Raw genomic sequence first — 23,626 nt, forward strand, 5'->3', positions numbered from 1 at the left:
AGAGTTTGTTCTAGAGTGGCCCATGTATGAATGGAAGAAAGAAACCAAAAGGAGAGACAACCTGAAGAAACTTTCCAATCATGCATTAAGCAAGTGGCCACCAAACAATCCTACATTCAGGGTTATCCATCAAGGGCTGGGGACATACTGGTGAATAAGACATAACCAGTCTTTACTCATTTACATTGTAGCAAAGGAAATCAACGTTAAAAATATTTTATTACTTATATACCATAAGCACCCAATGGTGAATTGTAGGGTGTTATGAATGGTCTAGTCTTGCTTGAGTGGTTAAAACTTCTCTAAACAAGTGATGCCTTGAGCTGAGCCCTGACAACATGTAATGACCAACTAAAACTGGATGTTATATTTGATGGCAAAAGAGAGAAACGAAAGTGAACCTGTACTATCAGCAGAAAGACAAGGAAATAAAGTGAAGAAAGATGATGATATGGTTAGGCACCCAAATCTCATATTGAATTGTCATCTTCATAATCCCCATGTGTCAAGAGAGAAACCAGGTGGAGGCAATTGAATCATGAGGGTGATTTCCCCCATGCTATTCTCATGATAGTGAGTTCTCACAAGATCTGATGGTTTTATAAGAGGCTCATCCCCCTTTGCTTGGCACTCATCCCTTCCTGCTGCTTTGTGGATAAGTTGTCTTGCTTCCCCTTCACCTTCTGCCATGAGTGTACATTTCCTGAGGCCTCTCCAGCCGTGCTGAACTGTGAGTCGATTAAACCTCTTTCCTTTATAAATTACCCAGTCTCAGGCGGTTCTTTATAGTGGTGTGAAAATGGACTAATGTAGATGATATGCTCAATTTCAAACATGCCTGATTAATGTCTCACTAAGACTCACTAAGTCTCACTAAGACAAACTAAGATTCATTAAGACAAAAAAAGATCAAGAGTCAGTGGTAAATGTAGAAGTGAAGTTAGGGAATGATAATTTCTTATGCACGACTTTAATCAGTCATTCTCTAATGAACAGTCTAAAATTCTCCAAAGACATAATTTCCCAAAAACCTTTAATTATTACAAATCGACAATAGAAAATAAATCGAGGTTTCAACTCCTAATCTGAGAAATCCAAAGTGAACTTTGGGCAGTGCAATGTTCAAGGCAGCAAGGACAGCCTAGAACACAGTGAACATTTCTCTGTTTTCCTCAAAGCCTCCACTTGACATTTCAGGTTACCACCCCTGGATCCTATTGGGGTTGCTGCAGGTACATCTGTCAACCTTAAATCACCTGAAATATGAAACATCTCTATACCTTACATTAACACTGTAACATTGTATCCTTTAAACTACCTGAAGAGTTGCAAAAATGGTTCACCCTCTGCCATTACCCACTTAGATATTTACAACAATGAATATTATTTTCCTCAAGAAACAGTTAAGCTGCTGAAGATACCCAAATCAAGAGATTTTATATACTATTATATTATCTCATATTATATTATCTAATCTCATATCGCTAATATTATATAATAAATCATTTTAGTCCATTGAAAGTAGGCATATTATCTTTCCTCACTTTATTTTCTTGTCTTGCTGCTAATGATAGCACCAGTCCCTCTCTTCAGTACTTCCTGTGCACCAAATATTCCTACCCACTTTTACTTATCTTACTCAGGGTTTGGTCTTTTCTCACCTTCTTTCTTCTAGTTGCTCTTGTCTACCTCTCTTGCTTTCAGGAAAGTAAGACTCCCGAGTCTATACTTCAAGTGTGTAACCAGCTTCAGAGATCAATGACCTGTGGTTTTAGCTTACTAGGTATTGCTACTGTGTCTTTGTCCCAAACTGAGGTCATTATCCTCATCAATATATTGTAATACAAACTACACAAATTCAAACAAAACACACATATCAAATTTTGTTTTCCTTTGTTTTAAATTCTCTCTAAAGCCATTAGGTTATGATCTCCACTCCTCCGGGCTCTTTCTTATCCTATATTCTTCACAATAAAACTAGTCATTAAGATTTGTGCAATCTATATCTGAGGTGTATCTTCATCCCAGCCCTTCCTCCCTGCCACTGGTTGAATTTCTTCAATTACCATTTCCTACCTATACTAAGCTTTTTACTCCCTTTAACGTACCTCCCCCTACAAACAATTTTCACATTGATTTTTGAATAATTTTTAAGCAAACGTAACTACAGAAATCACCCACCTACTTGGTTTAAAGCATTACATGGCCTTTACTAACTACAGAACAACACTCAAACTCCCCCAGATAGTAGGGATAGAACTTCATAATTTGGTTACTGCAACTGAACTGGACCGTCTGTGATTCTTGGAACATCCCATTCTACTTTGTACCTCTGTGTCTTGTTGAACGTGGAATTCTCTCTGCCTGAGTTCCCACATGGTAAAACTCACTCTCCATGACCCCACCACCACACACATACACATTTACACACACCATATAGATATGGATATCAGTAACTACATAATAATATACTTTTTAAAAAAAGTATAATACACTTTTTTAAAGTACTGTTTTCATTTCAAGAACATCATTAAATCATACGAGGCAGAACTAGTTATGCTATTCGTCATAAGAAAAACAGTTTAAGCAATGGTTAAGAGTGAAAACTTCAGAATCATCCTGCCCAGGGATGCATCCAAACTCTGTCATTTACCAGATGTGTGATTATGGACCCATTGTCCATACTTTAGTTTCTTTCTCTGTGAAATAAAGATAATAATATCAGCACCTTTTCATAAAGCTTTGTAAAGATTAAAGGAACCTGGTGTGGTACAAGATAATGATCAATGTAAATGTTGACATTATTGTTGCCCTATGTTTGGCATTACCATGATAGGTTTGACAATTAGTCTTTTTTATTATGTAGTTCTTGATACCCACATCTATAATAGTTCCCTGCTAGAATATAACTCAATGAAGATAGGCATCATATCTTATTCATTTTCATAGACTGTTTAACTCAGTATTGTGAATGCTAAATCAGGACTAGGAAATGTGACAGATGACATCTGCTTGGCTCCAGCAAGTTGACCTCAGGGAAACCATCCTCCTCCCCAGCCATCAAGTCAGTCTGTCCCCATGTAACATCTTAACCTAATTCTCCTAAAATATTACCTCTAGTTGCACCCAAAGCAGCCAAACTGCCTATGAGTTTCTCTGTCTTGAGTGAAGAATGGAATTTCGAAAGCCTTGGACTATCCATTGTGTTGTCGGCAATAAGAAGATAGAAAGTTTAATTCAGAAATTAAAGAAATAGGAGAATTGTAGCTAATTAATCTTATTTATTTGATACTTCTTTATAGCAATTATTTTTAAAGGGTTTTGCTCATCTTTGGTTTCATTACCTTTATATGGTAACATTCCCAATAGTAGGACACCAGTAGAACAACCATCTCTATGCATGTGAGATGTCACACAAATATTTTCTCAACATACTGTTTCTTGAGTTTACATTGGGACATGCCTCTTAGAGGTGTGGAAGCTGATTTAAACAACTTACTTAGCATACCAAGGAGCCTAACATAAGTGTCCATAATAAAGTGTATTATTCCTCATTCCTATTGCTGTATTCAATTTAGCCAGCAAATCTAACTTAGAGATAAGTAACTTAACAGAAAGGTAAATATTACTGTAGAGAAGAGTCTGGTCCCATTTTACATAGAACACAGGGTATCCAAAGATGTAGTTGAAACTTACTCCAATCCAGTTAATATTGTTCAACATTGCTTAATGCTGATTCACTTGAGTTCAATAAGCTTAACACATATTTTTTTCAACTTTCTATCTATAGTACAGTTTAAAATTAGAAAAAAGAAAATGTTCACATCATATTAGGAATAATGGACATATATACAAGTCTACTATCAGATAGAATGCAAAACTATTATGATTAAACCACAAAGTACTATAAGATATATGTCTATATTAACTTTTGTATGTATAAAATATTTCTGAAGGAGTACACAAGAAAGCATGATGGTGATTATCTGGGAAGGGCCAACAGAGTAGTGGGAAATAGGGTGAGAGGGAAACTTGTCTTTTACTGCTTGCCTTTTTATATTTTTTCAAAAAGAAAAAGCAAATTATTTCCATAGGACCGTGCAGGAAAGGCAATTGTGTTCTGAAGAGGAATTGGGAAGGCTTCTTCATAGTGCACTGACATGAGCTTTTCCTCTTGGAGAGGTGCCACATCCTAGCTGACCGATGTATTTTGTGATCCTATGGAATGCTGTAGCTGTAAACTAAGCCATAGGAATTTTTGAGTATCTTAAGCAAGTATGTGTCTGAGTTGTAGCTAGTAGGTTAAATTATGTAAAGAGTTACATGGCCTGAATCTCATAGCCTTCACATTAATACAGAAACATGAAACTGAAATAAAGACTCCCGAAGTTAGCTTGATTGTTAGCTAAGGAAGAACAAACATTTCATAACTACACCATGGTGAATCTGTGCTGTTTGCATTTTTGGCAGTAGAAAATGTCAGTTCCGTCATCTGCCTGAATCTATCCAAGTTATCACTTAAAAAATTAGATCAATATCACTTTTATCTAGGACTCTGAAGGGTAGAGTGAAGAAGTGTCTGAGTCACAACAGAAAAGTAAAAATCTTAGCACTTTTTACTATAGGCTAACTTACAAGAATAAAAATGTCCATTCTCTTAGAGCTATCTGGTAAAACTCTGTAATTTGTTTTCACTATTGTCCTATTACTCTTTTAACAATCCAATATGAAATTCCATCCTTTCAAAGATGAACAGGGGAGGTGGGAAATATTCCCTCCCATATTCAAAATCTCATCTTTCCTGTGCCCTTTTCATTGAGAGCTGCTGTGTAAAAGCCTCTTGGATTGTTTTATTTGAATAAAATATATTCTTGGGGGAGATGTGAAAAAGAATGTTTTCTATAGCATTGCTTTGCTGGCTGCTTTATATAGGCATTAAGCAATATAGAAACCTTATCTTATTATACTAGGAAAGGAATCTAATGTGAAGTATACATTGGTATGACAATAAAAATGACCAATAACTTATTAATCTTGTACTATTGTGTTACCCTGAGGATAGTGTTCATGGTTCCAGCCCTAACAATATTGCCTGTGGACATGAAACACAAGCCAGTGCTGTTTATTTCAATGCATAAATAGGATTTGTTTTTTGTACAGTTAAAAAAAAAAAAATTCTACCCTGGGGTTATTGATATTCATGTTATTTTTATTGTCAGTGAAGTAAGATTTTACCATATTGCTACTGACTGCCAAATCCCCTGAAGATGACTTTTCTGCAGGCAAAATAATGTCCTATTAGTGACCTAGATTTGCATTTTCTGGATTTCAGGAGGACACTTGCCTTTAATGCCAAAGAACCAAGTAATTCTTTGCATTCCTTGAAAATATTAAGTTTTTCAAAGGCTAGCTTAGACTTCCGTGGATCATACTTAGTTTACGTCTCTTATCCACTTTGGTATTTAATATTTTGCTCATGTAACAGAAACCTCCCCAGAAGTAACTAGCTCATGTGCTTAAGCAGGGTATCGCAATCTTGATGTTACTGCCATTCGGGACTAGAAAATGTTTGCCGTAGGAGCTGTTCTATGCATTGTAGCATGTTCAGCAGCATCCCAGGCCTTTACCCACTAGATGCCAGTAGCTCCCCACTCTGCTCCAGTTGTGACAACAAAAAAATGTCTCCAGACATTGCCAAATGTCTGCTGGAGAGCAAAATCACCTGTAGCTTAGAACCAGTGGATTAAGTGTAAAAGAGGCACTTGGTATATACATAATGCCATGTGAATCTTCATGAAGAAGTAAACTTTTACCAGGAAAATAACTTGTTAAACAACTCATTCCCATTTTCTGTAACATTTGCAAGGCGTAATGAATAGTACATATATTACCAAATACAAAAACATTAATTCACATGTTTTGAATTACCTCATTTTGTTATTCTGCCTAGGAAGTTCCCCAATAGCATGACATCTCTGCTTGAAGTATTTATTTATTTTTATTTTTTGTTAATGTGATGCCTGTGTGAAAATGTTTTCAAACCCTGACCATGGCAGGGACTGAGAAAAAGCTAAGAGATTTGGAAACACATTCTGTAGTTCCCTCCTTGGGGTCTGGCCTTGTGTATTTTCTTTAGCTATGGTACCTCTAAGCCTCCAATGCAATGGTAGCCTCTCTTGTCATGGTTTAAACAGGGTGTATATTTGGACTTGAGAAGAGCTTATTTCAGAATACTAGAATTAGGAGATCAAGACGGTATGCCGAGTCCATTCTTCCCAGAACATTTTCAGTTCTAAATGACTCTCTGAGTTGAGTGGCAGTATTGGAATTTGCTGGGAAGTATGAAATGTAATTCTTGTTTGATGGATAGGATTAGAGCAGATAGAACAAAAATGCATTAAATTTCCCCCCAAGGGTTCCTTTTGCTAGTATCAATTTACTTGGCTGCTTTCTTTATGTTTCTGTTCTCTGTTTTCCCCATAGATTTTCCTGTAAACTTTGCCTGTCAATCCAATCTTTATTGGTTCCATTTTTAATACTCCAATTGGCGCATTTTACAAAATAGACCAGCCACGCTAAAATGTAATGTGTGGTTTGCTTTGTCCGTACAAGAGGCTGAACCTGGATTTCTACCAGAAGTTAAACCACTGCACGGCGCATGAGGAGGGCTGTTTGTTGAGTGGCCTTGGATGCCTCACATGTCATTATGAGCCTCAAATACTGTTCAGTGCCTCACAAATAAGATCGTCAAAGAGAAGACCTAGAAGAATTTTCAAATGCAAACCATGATTTTCATAGAAAAGGACTGTTTTTTGTTTGTTTGTTTGTTTTTTCTAGTTTCTAATGCCCCGCATGCTTAGAAAGTAGGTACATTATTTAGGCTTCCTCTTAGCATTTAATATGTGATGTTGGACCATCTTCTCCGGGCTGTCATTCCTCAGCTTCCTACCTCTTTCAGGGACCCTTCTTCTATGGTCCCGCCACCATGGCTTTGCTCTTCCTGTATGGTAATCACTGCCGAATTCCACAAACTGCTCTGCATTTATTCATTCATTCAACGTAGAGTTATCAAGTATCTACTATCTCCCAGGCTCTGTTCTAGGCAACGATACTGATATATACTCAGCCCCCTTGGACCTGACATTCTAGAATGAGAAATAGTCAATACATTGTATTTGTCAGTTCAGGCTGCCATAACAAAGTGGCTTGATTGATTTGGTGGCTTAAACAATAAAAAATTATCTTTCCTCAGTTCTGAATGGTAGAAATTCAAGATCAGTGTAGCTGATTCTGGTAAGGACTCTCTTCCCCTGGATTGTAGATGGCTGCCATCTTTTTTGTTTGTTTGTTTGTTTTTTGAGAAAAGGTCTCACTCTTGTCCAGGCTGGAGTGCAATAGCACAATCACGGCTCACTGCAGCTTCGATCTTCTGAACTTAAATTATCTTCCCACTTCACCTCCCAAGTAGAAGGGAATACAGATATGCACCACCATGCCCAACTAATTTTTGTATTTTTGTAGAGATGGGGTCTCACCATGTTGCTCAGACTGGTCTCAAACTCCTGGGGCTTGTTATGTCCTTACATGGCCTTTCCTCAGTGTGTGCATGTGACAGAGCCTGAGTGAGCTGTCTTATGTATCCTCTTAAAAGAACATTAATCCTATTTCATTAAGGCTCCACCCTTATCTCCTCATTTAACCCCAATTACTTCCTTAGACACCCCATCTTCAAATACAGCCACAGAAGGAGTTAGAGCTTCAGTATGTAAATTTAGGGGATCACAAACATTCAGTCCATAATACATAAAAAGAATTTTTTAAATTACCACTTCAGATAGTGATAAGAGAACTATACAAATAAATCAGGAGAAAGGGATAGAAAACAATTGGGGTAGACATGGCATTTGCTAATTTAGCTATAATCCTCTCTGAAAAAGGGACAGTGGAGTGAGACCAGAAATGAAAAAGAGGCAGCCTTATAAAACGTTGAAGAAGCGAGCATTTTAGGTAGAAAGAACTGCAAGTTCAGTGTAGAGACGACAGTGAGAATGATGAGATCACAGGACAGAAAGTAGTTTGGTTGAATCCTAGTCAGCTACGGAGAAAAGGCTAAGAAAACAATATCAGAGAAGTAGGCAATAGCCTGATTGTGCTAGCCAGTGCAAGGACTGAACATTTGTTTTCATGGCAATGGAAAGTCTATGGAGAGCTTTAGGCTGATTAATACCTAAATATGGTACAATTTAAGTGACTAAATAAAGAAACTCAGAGGGATATTTTACAATCTTACCCATCTTTGTTAGATATAGTAAATGTTGAATAATTTTTTTAAATGAAAAGATGAGTGTTTTCTTACATAGTAATTATCTTTTTTAAAAATTCAGATTTATTAGATATAATTTACATACAGTATATTCACTCTCTTTAGTGTACAGTTCTATGATTCTGACAAATACATACAATCATGTAACCGCCACCACAATCAAGATGTAGAACAGGTATCTCCCCTCCTCAAATTCCCTCGTGCTCATTTGGAATCAACCCCTTCCTCCACCCCTCTATATTTTTGCCTTTTCCCTAGTGTGATATAAATGAAATCACATAGTATATACCCCTTTGAGTCTGACTTCTTCCATTTAGCAAAATTTACTTGAGATTCCTCACGGTGAATGTTTCAGTAGTTATTTTCCTTTTATTGCTAAGTTGTGTTCCATTGTATGGATGTGCCATAATTTGATTATTAATTCAGAGGAAGGACATTTGGGTTGTTTCCAGTTTGGGACAAGCATGAATAGTCTCTATAAACATTTGGATTAAAGTTTTTCCATAAACAAAATTTTTATTTAATTTTGGTTAGTATGGAGAAACGGGACAGCTGGGCCATAGGGAATGTGTATGTTCAGTTTTAAAAGAAACTGCAAAGCTGTTTTCCAAAATGGGTGTAATGTTTTGCTTTCCCAGTAACATTGAATGAGAATTCCACTTTCTCTGCATCCTTGTCAGCTGTTAGTATTGTCTTTAAAAACAAAAAACTTTGCATTATCTCTTTTTGTCATTCTATCAGGTGTATAGTCAGTGGCTTCTTTTAAACATCACAACTATAAATTTATGGGTCTGGTGAGTATGGATAGTAAGAATGTAATGTATGATGGGATAATTTTTTTCATCTACACTATTTTTTTTACCCAAAAGAGTATGATCTTATCAAATCATTTTTAAGAGTTAAAGTACATTTAAGACTATAATTTAAGTACATTTAAGACTGTATCTTTGCTTGAAGACTTTTATACAAAATAAGCTTAAAGAATTTATTCCTTGAAACCTGACAACCTTGAATTCAAGTCCTCCCATATTTAATGGGAGTCTCGTGGGATCCTTTCTTAGAAAGGCAACTCATGAAAATCTCTATTTAAAAATCAGTGACCCCTGAGGTTGGATGAAATCTTTGTCTCACAGATTCCAAGCTCAGTCATACTATTAAAAAAATAAACCATACTAATTGAGTTTTGCTGAAAGTACAATAAAGTGAAAGAATTATACCATTATTTCTCACATGCATTTTTCCAACCTATCCTCACATCGCTGACATACTCCATCTCAGGCAACCTGGTTTTGTCTGTTCTGTGGCTGGTCACTCTAGCCTTTCACTTACCAGTAAGACCCGGGGGAAACAAAATTTAAAATTCTGCTGAAGGATTTGAGCATTCGATAACTCATGGACTCGACAGTATAGTATGGCAGAAATGGACATTTCACTGATTTTCATATCCAAAAGCTATCCTTTAGTAGGTCTCCAGAAGAATCATCCCTCCTCTGATTTGTGAATTCCTGATCTTGTAGCATTCTACAATCGTTCAGTGAAGGGCTCTGGAGTACTAGAACATTCAATGATTTTACAGAGTCTATAGGAGCATATCATATAGTCTTCAGTGTCTGCCAGTGCCTTGACATAATCCGGAAAGCATTCCTATTCCAACCTCAATTCAAATTGTCCTGTTGCTTCTCTTTTCATGGAGAAAGTATTTTCTGCATGAGGGCATGGACCTATGCCTAACACAAAATATCCATAACTTTCTAGGAACTGGTCTTTATTTCCTGACTGAAGACACAGATGCAGTTCCTGTATCTGTAACATCAGTCACTTTTGTAAAGCTTGGTGCTTTCATTCTGACTTTCTTTCAAAGCTTTTTAAACAACACTCAGCTTTTCTCCTCCTGCTGGCTGGAGACAGTATTAAACTTACCTGGCATAGGGAAGATTTTGTGCAGCTAATTTTATAAGATGACTCCAAGTCATTTCATTCAGAGCTACTGATTTCTCTTAGTGGATTCAAATAGTGTAAATCTGGACATTCCTGTTAATGGCTGGTGGAAAAACATGCGGGTGGAAATATGTCTTTCCCATAGGTACTTGAGAGCATTTGATTAGAGGCCAGGCATGTAGCAACTTCGTGAATCTTCTTTTTTTTGTTTTCTGTTTGCAGATTTTATTCTTCACCGTACAGTATTGCAACCAACCGCATGATTCCACAGACATCTATCACGCCATTCATTGCTGCTTCCCCTGTCTCCACATACCAGGTATGTCCGATTTACCTGAACCTTAGGAGATATCTTTCTTGCAGTAATACACTATTTAGAGGCAAAAAGGACACAGTAGAATGAAAAGAAAACATTTCTCATACACTTTAATCACATCTTAATGTAATAATACTCAAGTTATGAGTTAGTCTATACTTTCAAGAGCCTGTTTGCATCAATTCACTGGATAATAAAATCCACTATGCTTTTCATTCTTCCTGCTGAGTTTTCATGATTATGCTACTTTCCAACCAACCTTAATACAGCTCTCTCACCACTGGGAAATTATTTTATTTGTTGTCTGTTATTTTGGTTGTTCGTGTTCCCTATTGTGTCTTTTCTAAAAGCACATTTCTAGCAATTCCTTCACTCACTCCAGGATATTTTGTCACTGTCATCTCATTTTGTCATGGTTGTCCTGGTAAAGCTCCATAGATAGATGTTAAATCCTACTTCCCAAGAAACAGAAGAAATTATCAAAGTGGTAAAAAGTTGTTCCTATTCCCTGCTGTTATTTCATTCTCAGTTCCAGAGAGATCAAAAGAGACCTCAGAGGTTCAGCATGTTGAAATGCTGGAAAGTCTGAGACTCAATGTGTGTCATCAACTAGATAGTATAGCCAGTTAATTCCAAGTATATAGGTGGATTAAAATAGTCACATTTCTCCCTCAAACAATATTGTTTATCTTATTCCTCTAAGTTATTATGTATGTGATATTAATCTCCTCTCTACCTAATATTGTTCTTCAAACAGCTCTTCCAATTCTAATTAGAAAATGCCTGTATATATGCTGCATGTAGAAAGTGTCTACTGTCATTTCTTAAAAGTTTGGAGGGAGAAAGAGAGAATGCAAGCGTGTGTATGCATGTGCTTCTTGAATTTTGCAGCTGGTGGGGGTGGATGTTATATAATGGGTAAAACTGTAATGCTGCTGACTGCTACTAATTCAGTGAAGTTTTGCCTTGTTCAGTCACTATATACTTCATTTCAGGATATCCCAGCTGTCAGAGAATCAAACTTAAGACTATGTGCACTTTTCCTTAACTGATTCCCCCTGAAGCAGATCATTTTCTTTCTTTTTCTGCACTCAGATTCTTGAAACATATCCGTGGGCAAATGGAATAGATTTTTCATTTGAATTACATTAGAGGGTCTCTGAATGGCTGATTTCTTAATTGCCTTTCCTTGGGACCCATGAGGCTATGTGCAGGTGCTGTTCAGTTTTTGTTCTTCCTGCAGGCCTGCCTGGTTGTAATGTGCGTGTGCGTGTGCGTGTGTGTCTGTGTGTGTGTGTTTCCTTTTTTTTTTTTTTTTTTTTTTCCTAATCGTGGCCTCTGTTCCAGCCAAGACCACCCATTAAGCCACAGTGTAGAGCACTTTGGTGACATGAATAAAATATTCACTGAAAAGTGATTTTACTTGGGAGGGCTCATAAGTAGAATTTAACTCTAGCTCCCTTTTCTCAAAGGAAGAGATTACAGCAATGATCTATGTTGTTGATTCTCACCTTTCACCAGGTTTTTTCAGTCCAAAGTGTTTTGGCAATTCTGTGTGTGTGAGTATACAAAAAAAAAAAAATCTTCTGAGTTCTCCATGTGACATTCAGCTTATATGGGCTGACTTTTTCATTTGGCTGACACGTGGCACATTTAAGAATAGTTGGCTGGCTAACATCTCATTTTTATTTGTTATACCAATTACCAGGAGAGAAAATAATTACAAATGTGTTTAACTTGGGTTAAACCAAAATAATTGCCCCAAATTTTTGGTTTATCTCTTTAGCTCTTACCACAACTTTTACCACTTGGACATATTTCTAAAATGGGATCACTTGAGCATTCGAAGTTACAACAGATGACAGAAAAAGAGAAAGTCTTAGCAGTCAACTCTTGCTTCCTTCATTACTTGCCATGACATCCCTGAGAGCTGATCTTCAAATGATCTCTGAGGCCTCCTAAAACTTTAGCCTTCAACGTCAACCTCAAATTATGCTCCAAGACCCAGCCTGGGCCATGTGGGCACTGAAGTCAGCTCCATTGATATAGGAAGTTGCTTTACCTTTTACCTTGTTTCAGTGACCAATTTAATCAAGTCCAAGAATTACCTTTTTATCCTTGGTTTTGAGCACGAATTAACTGTAAAGTCAGGTGGACTCCACTTTCTTATGACCTAGTGTGACTCCACTGAACACAAGAACCAAGTTCTCTCTATGATTGCTTTGTGCTAATAAATGCTGTTTGATGCATAGGTCCAGAGTACTTCATGGATGCCTCATCCGCCATACGTTATGCAACCAACAGTAAGTGTTCTCAGTCACCTGAGGCTAATATTTCTATTATCCAAGTACAAGCTTTTGGAATGCATAGAAGCTTTGGGGTAAAGCTTTTGTTATATTATGTAACTCTTTCAGGCAGCCATATTCTCCAGATAAAAAGCTGTTCCTGAAATTCTACAAAAGCATGTACGATAGATAGCTAGAGATCGACATAGACATAGAATTAGATAAAAAGTGAGGGTGAAAAAGCAAGAGAGTGAGAGAGAGAGAGTGCGTGGAAACTTTATTAGAGGAAATAGCAATCAACCATTCAAGTTGAGTCTACCATTTCTTATGCATGAGGAATTTCTGCTTTATGTAGGAACTCAGAACTCCGGACAGTTAAATTTATTCTACAAGGAAACTCTTTGTTTCCCTTCTCTTTCTGATATGCTTTTCTCTCTTTGGCCACAGTCTGATATGCTTTAGGGACAATTTGGAGTATCATAGACAAATTTTGACTTGAAGCAATATATTTCAAATATGAAGGTAGTTGTCTGCTAATAGATGAAGTTATATAGATAGATGGCAAGGAGTGTAAATATTTTCATGTTAATTAACTATAGCAGTTCTCTTTTTCTTTAGTGGAAATTTTCTCTCTGCAAAATATTCAAACTCTATTTTCTACTTGCTAGATTTCCTATTTTATGGCACAATATTACATCAATTCCAAGTGAAAAGCATGACGTAGTACATTAGAATTTAGACTGAAGGCTAATGATTGCATTTATCTTTGCCTAGGTCTTCCAGGTTTTCTAGCTCTATAGAAGTGTGAGATAGAGATTTCAAAAGCAACACACTCATGAGAGTGTGAGGCAGGAGAAAGAGCCCTAGACTGGAAGTTGTGTGACAAGGTCTCTGGTGAATCTTCTGGGCATGCTCTCTGTGCATTTGTTTCCTTTTCTGACACTATATACCTTATAGTGCTTTTGTGAGGATCAAATGAGAGATCATATGTAAAGACAATGTAAAAAAGTATACATGCTGTGCATTATTATTATCATTGTCCTCATTATTATTGCACATGTTCATTATACAAGGAAGAAGCAGTGCTGAATTTTAACCCCTTTAGAAGATAAATGTAAATAAGTTAGTATATAGTAAAGACCAGGGAGCTAAACACACAGGCATTCATTTCCTGGACTCAAAAAATTAGAGAATCTGGCTTTCATATTTCACCTGTGTCCGTTTTATTTTTTTAAATAAGAAACTTTTCATGTTGCTCCAAACATTTTGATGGTTTTTTATTTAAAGAATAAAATATATGTAGTTTACCACAGCAGAACTTTGTACCATATTTTGCAAAGCCCTTTATTTACCATTATTTACACACCTTGAGGGCTTTCTGAGTTCATCTAGTCTATGTTCTATAAATCATACCAATATGCAACAAATCCAGGCTACACTTTTCTGTCCAAGTCATAAGGTAAAATTCAGTATGTGCTGCCAAAGCAATACATAGGATAGCAAAGACTAAGCCAACAGAGGAGAAGGAAAGAAGTGCTGCCAAGTTCTCAAGAGGAAACTTTCTGGAAGGAAACAACCACCTTCTAAAAAATGTGTTCATCCATAAAGCACTAATGCTAACTTAGCCCTCTTACTGAGTTTTCATATCATCTCTTTGTGGCCAAAATGAGTGCACATCTGGCAAAATCTGAATATTTTACCAGATATCAAACTATGTAAGATTCTTCAGTACTTCTAGATCTATTAGGGGCAGGGAAGATGGTTGTATGGGACTTTATTTCAGCTGTCACTCAAGACTTTTACAAAGTTTTTCAAATACCTCCTTTTGCACCCCAGTACAGCTTCAGCCTCATGTTTGCATGTATTATTTCTGTGCGTGTATTATTAGTGTGTGTGTGCATGTGTGTGTACTTTAATTTGTCCCTTTAAATTTTCCTTGCTGTGGCTACTACTCAGAGCTGATATCATATCTCTTCCCATGACTAGATTATGCATCATGCTTGAGCTTAGGCCACTAGGTTTATGGCTGGGGTGGATTCCTGGAAAAATAGAAGTGACTGGGCCACCCACCACTTTGCTATCTTTTAGATGGAGAAAAGGGCTAAACACTGTCATGGAAACACAGAGTTTGTACCATCAATCATTGCCCTGTAATAATCTTGTTGGCTGTCCATATTACATAAGTAACTTTACCCTACTGGCTTTAATTTTATCATCAAAGTGAGGGTAAATCACCCTATGATACTAAAATATAAAAATATTTAAGCTATCTTAGACTACAAATCAAAAAATCTGAATCTGAGAAGAATTAATGAGGAACTTGACGATTAACAGCATGGATTCTTGTTTGAGCTCATTAGGATAGGAAACCTTTCTTAGCAAGGGAGTACTGAGTTATTTACGTAAACTTTCTGAGACGCAGTTTTCTCATGTGTAACATGAACATAATAATACATAAAGAATTATGTTTTGTTCATTAAATGACATAAGGCATTAAAGCTCTTAAAATAATTTCTGATAAAGAGCACTCAATAAATTATTATTTAATTATATTAGTAAACTTCTCATTATGCTTTAAATTATCCCAATTTTATCAAATGAGTGCTGTTATAAGCAGAAAGTTAAAAATAAGCAACTTTGTTGAGAATCATCTACTTCTACCACATTCATAGTGCTAATTACCTTAGTTTGCTAATGAGTTTGGTGGAGAGAGACTCTGTGGCTATAAACAAGACAAATTGCTTACATTCGTACTTATTTCACTTACTTTCTAAAGATTCAACACCTAAAACTTAAAAAAAAAAAATGCCCATTGAGAATCTCATTTTTTCAGTAACTGTAGACTACTTTACAAATAAATTCAAGGTGTCAAAATCTATGTCTCAAATATATTGCCCATAATTCCAATTTGCTTGCAAGTTTTCTTCTCTATCACATTTTCTCTTTCCTCACTTTATGATAATTTCATGCATGAGGTTTTATTGTACAGGAATATACCTCCCCTATCACCAAGCATGTATACTGACTCCTGAGTTGAAGATGTATTGCCTAGGCTAGAAGCCCTTTGGGTTCTCTCTCAGGCTTGACTTGAAGGGCTCTAATGTCTCGATCTGGTTTGTATTTGAAAACAGCGCTTCCTTAAAGTTCTAAAATAGAGCACAATGTCCTTGATCTCTTTGCTAGGGAGGATGAATATGTACACTGGAGGGGTAACAATTGGTAAGAGAGAAATGAAATAGCACAGAGAACGAAAGGGAACAGTAGAGGCATGAAAGAAGAACAGAAAACATAAGCATATCATTTCTACAGTTTGCCATTTAAGTTTGTTTCTTTGGACATTTAATTTTCTAAGTAATGTGCTTGTAGATTTAGAAAAAAATACTCTGAGAAGAAAGGATAGACATCTCCTAGGATGGATTATAATTCTGGTGTTTTGGAAAGAAAAGAGATTTCTTTCATTGGATCCTGGGAACTTATTGGATCTCCTGGAAAGCTGTCACACCCCATGTAGGGAAGCAAGAGCATTTCTGTTTGCCTTTTGTTGTTCACCTGAACAGACTCTGAGAAGACAGCACTGTTAGACTAAATTAGGAATTCCCTTTTTGCTGATAAGTAAAAATGCTGACTTTGTCAATGTAGTTGGTTATTTGTTTCTGCTTCTCAGTGCAGACGTCTGTACTGCATGCTGAAATCTCACCACTGCACTGACAGAATTTTAATAGTTGATGGATTGCACCAAATATCTACTCTACAGAGCAGTATGTTACATTGGAATGTCATATGAATACACAATTGAAATTCCTGTGTTCCAATACATTGGATATTTTGTTATGTCTGTATTACTGACAAGGAGAAAAGATGATAGTTTTCAAGAGGAAGCAGCGTTCCACTTTCTTAAACTTTAAGTTCATTTGAAGCATAAATCTTCTGTTCTTGATATGATTAGTGTTATATCATCTCAAGGAGAAAGGTCAGTTTTCATTTTGACTTAATTACAAATTGGTTATCTAATTACAGTATTCTAAGAAATGCAAGATGCCCTTATTGAATCAATACATGATTTGTTGCCATGGCAACAAATGGCAAAAAAAGTTGCAAGCAAATAAAAAATTTGTAATTGTTATGATTAATAAACCCTGATTTTTCAGCTAAAGAGCAAATATAAACTGCTTCTCTACAACCAGACTATTTAAGAAACCCCAGAATACTTAATTTGGTCATTCTTTGCCCTTAAACATGTAAGGCCTAAGGGCTAGTTTTAGAGTTGTGTCCTTCAAATTTGTAGGTGTGTGTTTTGAGAAGGCGTTATCACCAAATTTGCCCTAATTACTGTAGAAAATAGTCCTGGCTTTGCTATTGTTAAATATAACTTCAAAATTTTACAGTAATTTTTTAAATATAATCTCAGGCGACTTTAGTAAAATAACTTTAAACAATGAAATGCAAGGCTTATAATTCAAAAGAAGTGTATAGAGTATAAAAGATTTTCTTCCTAGGATCCCTTCATTCATCATTTCTATTCTCCAGAAATAAACCTTGTCAACAAAATCAAGTATTTCTATCCAGTCAATTTTATATGCATATGAAAGTATATATTTGCATGTGTGTAAATGAGTATTTTTAATATAGAAACAATATTATTCTACAAATATTGTATTACAATTTGCTTTATTTTTCCTCAATAATAAAATGATCTGGATGTCAATAAATGTGAGTCTCATATAGATCTATATCAATTTTGATAACAGCTCCATTATCCACTATTGTATAGATGCACCAAAAGGTGTAATTTCTTGAAAACTCAAGACTGTAATATTACGCCCTAGTGAGAAAACATCTATCGGATAAGTTGCTGACACAAAAGATATTTACATTTTAAAATTAGATATATATTATTGTCAAACTGCATTTTAGATAGCAGTTTCTTTTTCTCCACAACTTCAGTTAAAAGCAGGTGATCTCAAGTTTTAGATATTTTGTTAATGTGGTAAATGTCTCACTGATATTTTACTTTCATTTCTGAATCCTCTGAGTTGAGTTGATTTTCACATGCTTATTGACTGATTTTATTTTCTTTATTTCTGAACTTCAAGTTGGTTTGCTTTGCTTAGTTTTCTTTTGAGGTATTGATCTTTTCTTATTTATAAAAGATCTCATTACAATTAGTAAGTTTACAGTGTCATAGATAGTTTAAATATTTTCTCAGTTTAAATTTTAATTGTATAATATTTGCCATGCAGATTTTTAGTATTTATGTATTCAAATGTATCAGTCTTTCTTTTAGAACAAGGGTCAGCAAACTTTTTCTGTAAAAAGCCAAACAGTAAATATTTTCTGTTTTCTGAGCTATATGGTCTGTGTCACCCCTACTCAATTCTATGGTTTATTGTGAAAGCATCCATAGACAATACATAATTAATGGGTGTGGCTTGAGTTCCAATAAAACTTTATTTACAGAAATAGGTATGGCCACATTTGACCCACAGACTACATTTTGACGACCCCTGCTTTAGAGCATCTGTATACCATATAAAATACCTTAATTACTATAGATTTAAAATGCCATATGTTTTCTTACTGTGTTTATAGTAATTTTTGCTTAAAAATGTTGTGTCTTTTGAAGTTTCTTTTATAGCATGAGATGAGATTAAGATCCAAAGTTTCATGTTTTTTTCCCCCAAATGTATAACCAATTACATAACACATTTTACCAAATAAGCCATCTGTATTTCCTCCTCTGATATAAATTTTATGCCAATATTTATCACATAATAAAATCTTTTTATCTTTGGGTCTGTTTCCAGACTCTATTCTGTCCTGCTTATCTGTTTATTTTTACCATTACTCTATTTTGATTACTATAACTTACAATACCTTAATCAGGAGTGTCCAATATTTTGGCTTCCCTGGACCACAGTGGAAGAAAAATTGTCTTAGGCCACACGTAAAATACACTAACACTAATGATACCTGTTGAGCTAAAATATAAAATAAAATAAAACAAATCTTATAATATTTTAATTTGAGTGTGTGGGGTCACATTCAAAGCTGTTGTGGGCTGCATGCAGCCAGTGGGCTGCATATTGGGGAAGCTTGCCTTATAAACTGATAGGACATGTCCACAATTTTTTTTAAATTATTTCTCAAACATTTTTCTAGCTCCTTTACATTTTCAGATGAACTTTAATGCATTGTATCAAGTTAAAAATGTACTAAAATTTCAAATTATATATTGACTCATGAGAAATTTAAGAATATGACATATTTACAACACTGAATTTTTCTATACAAGAAAAAGAACTTTTCATCTACCCAAGAATTCTTTTATGTATTTTGGATCACTTCATAGAGTATCAGGTTTCCTCCATATATGTTCTAGACATTGTTTAATGTTTTCTTTGGCATCTTAGTATTTTTGTTATTATATGTCTTCGTTTTTTGCTGTGGCTATAACAAAATAACACGGACTGTGTAATTTATAAAGAAAATAAGTTTATATAGCTCACAATTCTGGAGGATGGAAAGTCCAAGACCTTGACATAGGCAGCCAGTGAGGGCCATCTTGTTATGTCATAACATAGCAGAAGACATCACCTGGCAAGAAGGCAAAAACAAGAGAGCCAGAGCGAGCTTCCTTTTATAACAAAGCTATTCCCACAAATCTAATTCCATGGCAACATTAATCCATTCATGAGGACACAAAACTTATTTCTAATGTGTAAATTTTCTAACACATGAAATAAATATTCTTCAGCATGGTAATTATAAAAATTTAATATATTTTCTCATTGATCACTTTGCTGTATAAAAATGTACATATTAGTTTTATTCATTTAATCATTTAATTTAAAAAATCTATTAATTGTTCAAAAGTATTGCTGAAATTTAGAATATATACGTAAGTTAAAATATGCATATAAAATACCCATTTCCTCTTATGGAAAGATTACTGCAGTTAATATCTAATGTTATATGTTTCCAGATGTTTTTCTGTATTTATATCAATATCTACCAACTTATCTACATCTACAAACACACATGCTCACAATATACCCTTTATATATATATCACATGTATGTGTATATACTATTTACCACAATGATATCAGTCAAAGGATATCACACAATATGTGCTATTTTCAGTGAATATTTTCCATTTTTCTCAGTTGAGAAATTTTTTATTATCTCTAATCAAATTTTCCCAATTGAGCAAAAATGTTATTTATACTGGTTTACCCAATCCAGGAAGCAATCAGTGACCACATATTATATTTGGTTATTGGGTCATTTAAGGCTCTTTTAATCTGGCAGTCTTTTTCCCCTTCCCGTTCATGGTTAGCTGACCTACCATGTATCCCACTCTTGTGAAATGTTTGGTTGAGTCTTCATGATGCTGTTTATCCTTTTCTTCTATCTCATATATGAAACCATTTTTATAACCCGCTATCTTTCTGAATTCCTTCGTTGCTTTCAATAGAATATTTAACTCATTCTCAGCTTTTCCAGGTCATCAAAAATAATATAATTTTGTACCTGATTTTAAATATTTATATTTCATAATTCATTTTCCAGCCAAATGGCTTTGGAATGTATCCTTTGACTTATTTCTTATCATAATGGAAATGCCACTATGAATTATTTTTTAATTCAGGTATAGATGTTGAACTTAATCAAAGTTTTTTTTTTGAAACTATCGATATTATTTTCCTTTTGCCAATTTTATTGTATTAATATATTTGTAATTAATTGTATTATAATTTTTAATATTTTCCTAAGGTAGAATCATTCTGCCATCAACTTCATTTAGTTATGATATATCCCTCTTTAAAATATACTTCTGGATTATACTTGTTAATAGTTTATTATTTTGGCATCAGTTTTTATTAATAAAATTAGTAAGCCATTTTTGTCAGGTTTGAATATTCAATTAATAAAGCCTTCATAAAGTTAATTTGGAATAATTCCTTTTTCTCTAGTTACAGAAAAATTTTAAGTAGCATTGAAAAAATCTCTTTTTGAAGATTATAAAATCTTCATACACAAGACTATCTTAGTTTTAGGAAAGAGAGTTTACCAAATCCAGTTTAAAAAAATAATCTATTACTCCAGTCAGACATGTTCTCAGGAGACTAAAACTTTATAATCTATTTAAGAATTTGTTAAGATTGGCCCGGTGCGATGACTCAAGACTGTAACCCCAGCACTTGGAGAGGCCAAGGCAGGTAGATTGCTTGAGCTCAGGAGTTTGAGACCAACTTGGGCAACATGGCAAAACCCTGTCTCTGCAAAAAATACAAAAAATTAGCCAGGCATGGTGGTGCATGCCTTTAGTCCCAGCTACTTGGGACGTTGAGGTGGGAGGATTGTTTGAGGCCAGAAGCTCAAGGCTACAGTAAGCCAAGATCACACCACCATACTCCAGCCTGAGCAACAGAACAAGACCCTGTCTCAAAATAAAAAAATAAAAATAAAAAAAAAAGAGGTGTGTGTTAATACCATGTATGATCATGAAGAACTCTATCTGATTGTTGCATAGTTGATAGTCATGTAGTTGAATGACCAAGTCAATTGGATTGTGAAATGCCATGGTCTTAACAAAATTAGCATTATCTTTTGCTCCATGACTAGTTGTTGATATTTAGATCATAGGTCATATAGTTCTTAAGTTAAACATAGTACAAGTAAAAATAATCAGTTGCCAACTGCTTAATAAGGAATTGTTAGGTATGAGCAAGTTGTAAATCAATAATTTGTAATTTTTAAGAATGTATAGAATTTTTAATGCCCTTCATTGTCATAAAACTTGAGGACTGTTTTCCTCACATACTCACTTGATTCAGTCTTTCTTCCCCTCATGCCCTAGCTATACCAATCCTTGACTCCTCATCATATAAAATTGAGAAACTTGGGTTCAATGAAAAAATAATCAACAAATAATAAAAACAAATATTCTTGAGCATCAAATATGTGTATGATTTTTTCTAGATATTGTTGGAAATGGAGGAGAGAAAACAAGAAATAATTTGTCCTCAAAACTTGCAATATAATTGTAGAAAAACATTATATGCTCAGGATAATTTAATTAAAAGGTACAGTTGAAAATTTGTCAAAATTTTGGTAATTATGTAACCTTAAAAATGAAGAAGCCTCTGTGAACAGTTAAGAACAGGGAAGAACAATGACAGAAACATGACCTTAAAGGATGGGTGATGTTTGTGGGGCTAAAATGTAAAAAGGAGAATATCTTAAGTGAAAATAATCCACAAAAAGTATGGGAGGAGAGTCTCAAATTATTTCAAAGGGGACTACAGTGGGAGGCAAATAGCCTGCCGTAAGTGAAATGTTTATATTAGAGAATGAGGGAACTATTTTTTGGAAAGTTAAATTGCTACGTATTGAAGTACAACTTTCATGCAGTCAAATCTGGCAGACTTTCCTACACATTTTTTATTAGCTTAACAATCCCAGTACTATTGTTTAGAATTTAGGTTTACTTTGAAAAATGTAAAACAGAAAGAGTAAGTTATGTCACTGATGTGTGTGTAAAAGTAATAATATGCAGTGGAGTAATGTATGAATCAATTATAAATAGAAAAAAATAAATTCTGCCACGTTATGAAATGCCATTATGCAAAGTCTTTGTATATAAAGTCATTTTGTATTCCTAAATAATTTTGGAGGTAATGTTTATCTTCCAAGTAAAGTTCCTGAAAGCTTCCTGCTGTCTGAGATCCCTGCATCCTAAGCACAGGAGTGTCTAGGGGCAGTGGTGAGTCTAGAATCTTTTGAAATACAAAAATATGCTTTAATACATTTTTTAAATTCTCAGATACGGTGGTTGGAAGCTGCCAAGTGCTAGGCACCAACACATCTCCAGAGTACATAGGGATGCATCTATTAATAGATGGCCACTGTTTCCATACCCAGTAACATAAAAATAGCCCCAACTGAAGTATTCTAGCTCTGTTACTATGGGAGTATACGGGTGCATGTGTGTGGTATGTGTGCATGTGACTTATCTTTCTGCATGTGGTTTTATGTTATTTTACTAACAACCTTTAAAATGAAAGAATAGCTCAATATACAATGTATTACTTTTTAGAACGACAGGCACAGCATTCTTGACATGACACAACTGACAGCTGCTAAGAAGCAAAATTTCAATCATACATGATCTCCAATGTGTCCTTGGATAGTATTTAGAATTTCTTCATTACTTCATCATTAGTAAAGCAGAGTATCACTGCTTTGCCAGTTCCTTCATAAAGATGTAGATGACATTACCTCCTTAATAGTTATTTAACATATTAAATATAATTCAAATAGAAATAATGTTAAATATCCAATCTATTAAATTCTTATTTCCTAAAAAAAGAAAATATGCAGCTAAAATAAAGTCCCTGTCAGACTTTCTAGAAAACAGCAAGTTACCAGGGCAACACAATCATATAGAGGTAGGGTAAATCATTTATTTTATAAATGTTACCAGGGTAACAGGAACTACTCATGGAAATCACTGAAGGATTTAGGATGAGAGTACAGATAGTCCATGGAACTGTTTGTTCTTTCATCGCACATTGAAACAAAATGTCCAAATATATTTAAAACTTGTAACAGTTATGTGAAGTATTTGGGTATTCATTAAATAGATGATCATAAATGGGTTCAAATATTGAGAGTATTCTCAAATATCAAAAGATACTATTTTTGATTTCTTACTGCTCGGTATGTCATTGGGATACTTTATTTTACTCTGAATTTTGAC

The 23,626-nt window shown here is 34.9% G+C and overlaps 1 protein-coding gene across 12 annotated transcripts in view; it reads left to right on the forward strand.

The window, feature by feature from the left end:
• RBMS3 (RNA binding motif single stranded interacting protein 3) overlaps nt 1-23,626 on the forward strand; it is a 743,496-nt gene that overhangs the window by 608,465 nt on the left and 111,405 nt on the right. For 8 of the 12 annotated variants that reach the window (XM_008009337.3, XM_008009341.3, XM_008009338.3 and 5 more), the window contains 2 exons: nt 10,484-10,580; nt 12,830-12,880. In XM_008009337.3, coding sequence (XP_008007528.2) covers nt 10,484-10,580; nt 12,830-12,880 — 148 coding nt within the window. The remainder of the gene's footprint in view (nt 1-10,483; nt 10,581-12,829; nt 12,881-23,626) is intronic. The other 4 variants (XM_008009343.3, XM_073023660.1, XM_073023658.1 and 1 more) reach the window with 1 other exon arrangement.

The sequence above is a fragment of the Chlorocebus sabaeus genome, chromosome 15 (genome assembly GCF_047675955.1).
Source record: "Chlorocebus sabaeus isolate Y175 chromosome 15, mChlSab1.0.hap1, whole genome shotgun sequence".
In the NCBI taxonomy this organism is placed as follows: domain Eukaryota; kingdom Metazoa; phylum Chordata; class Mammalia; order Primates; family Cercopithecidae; genus Chlorocebus; species Chlorocebus sabaeus.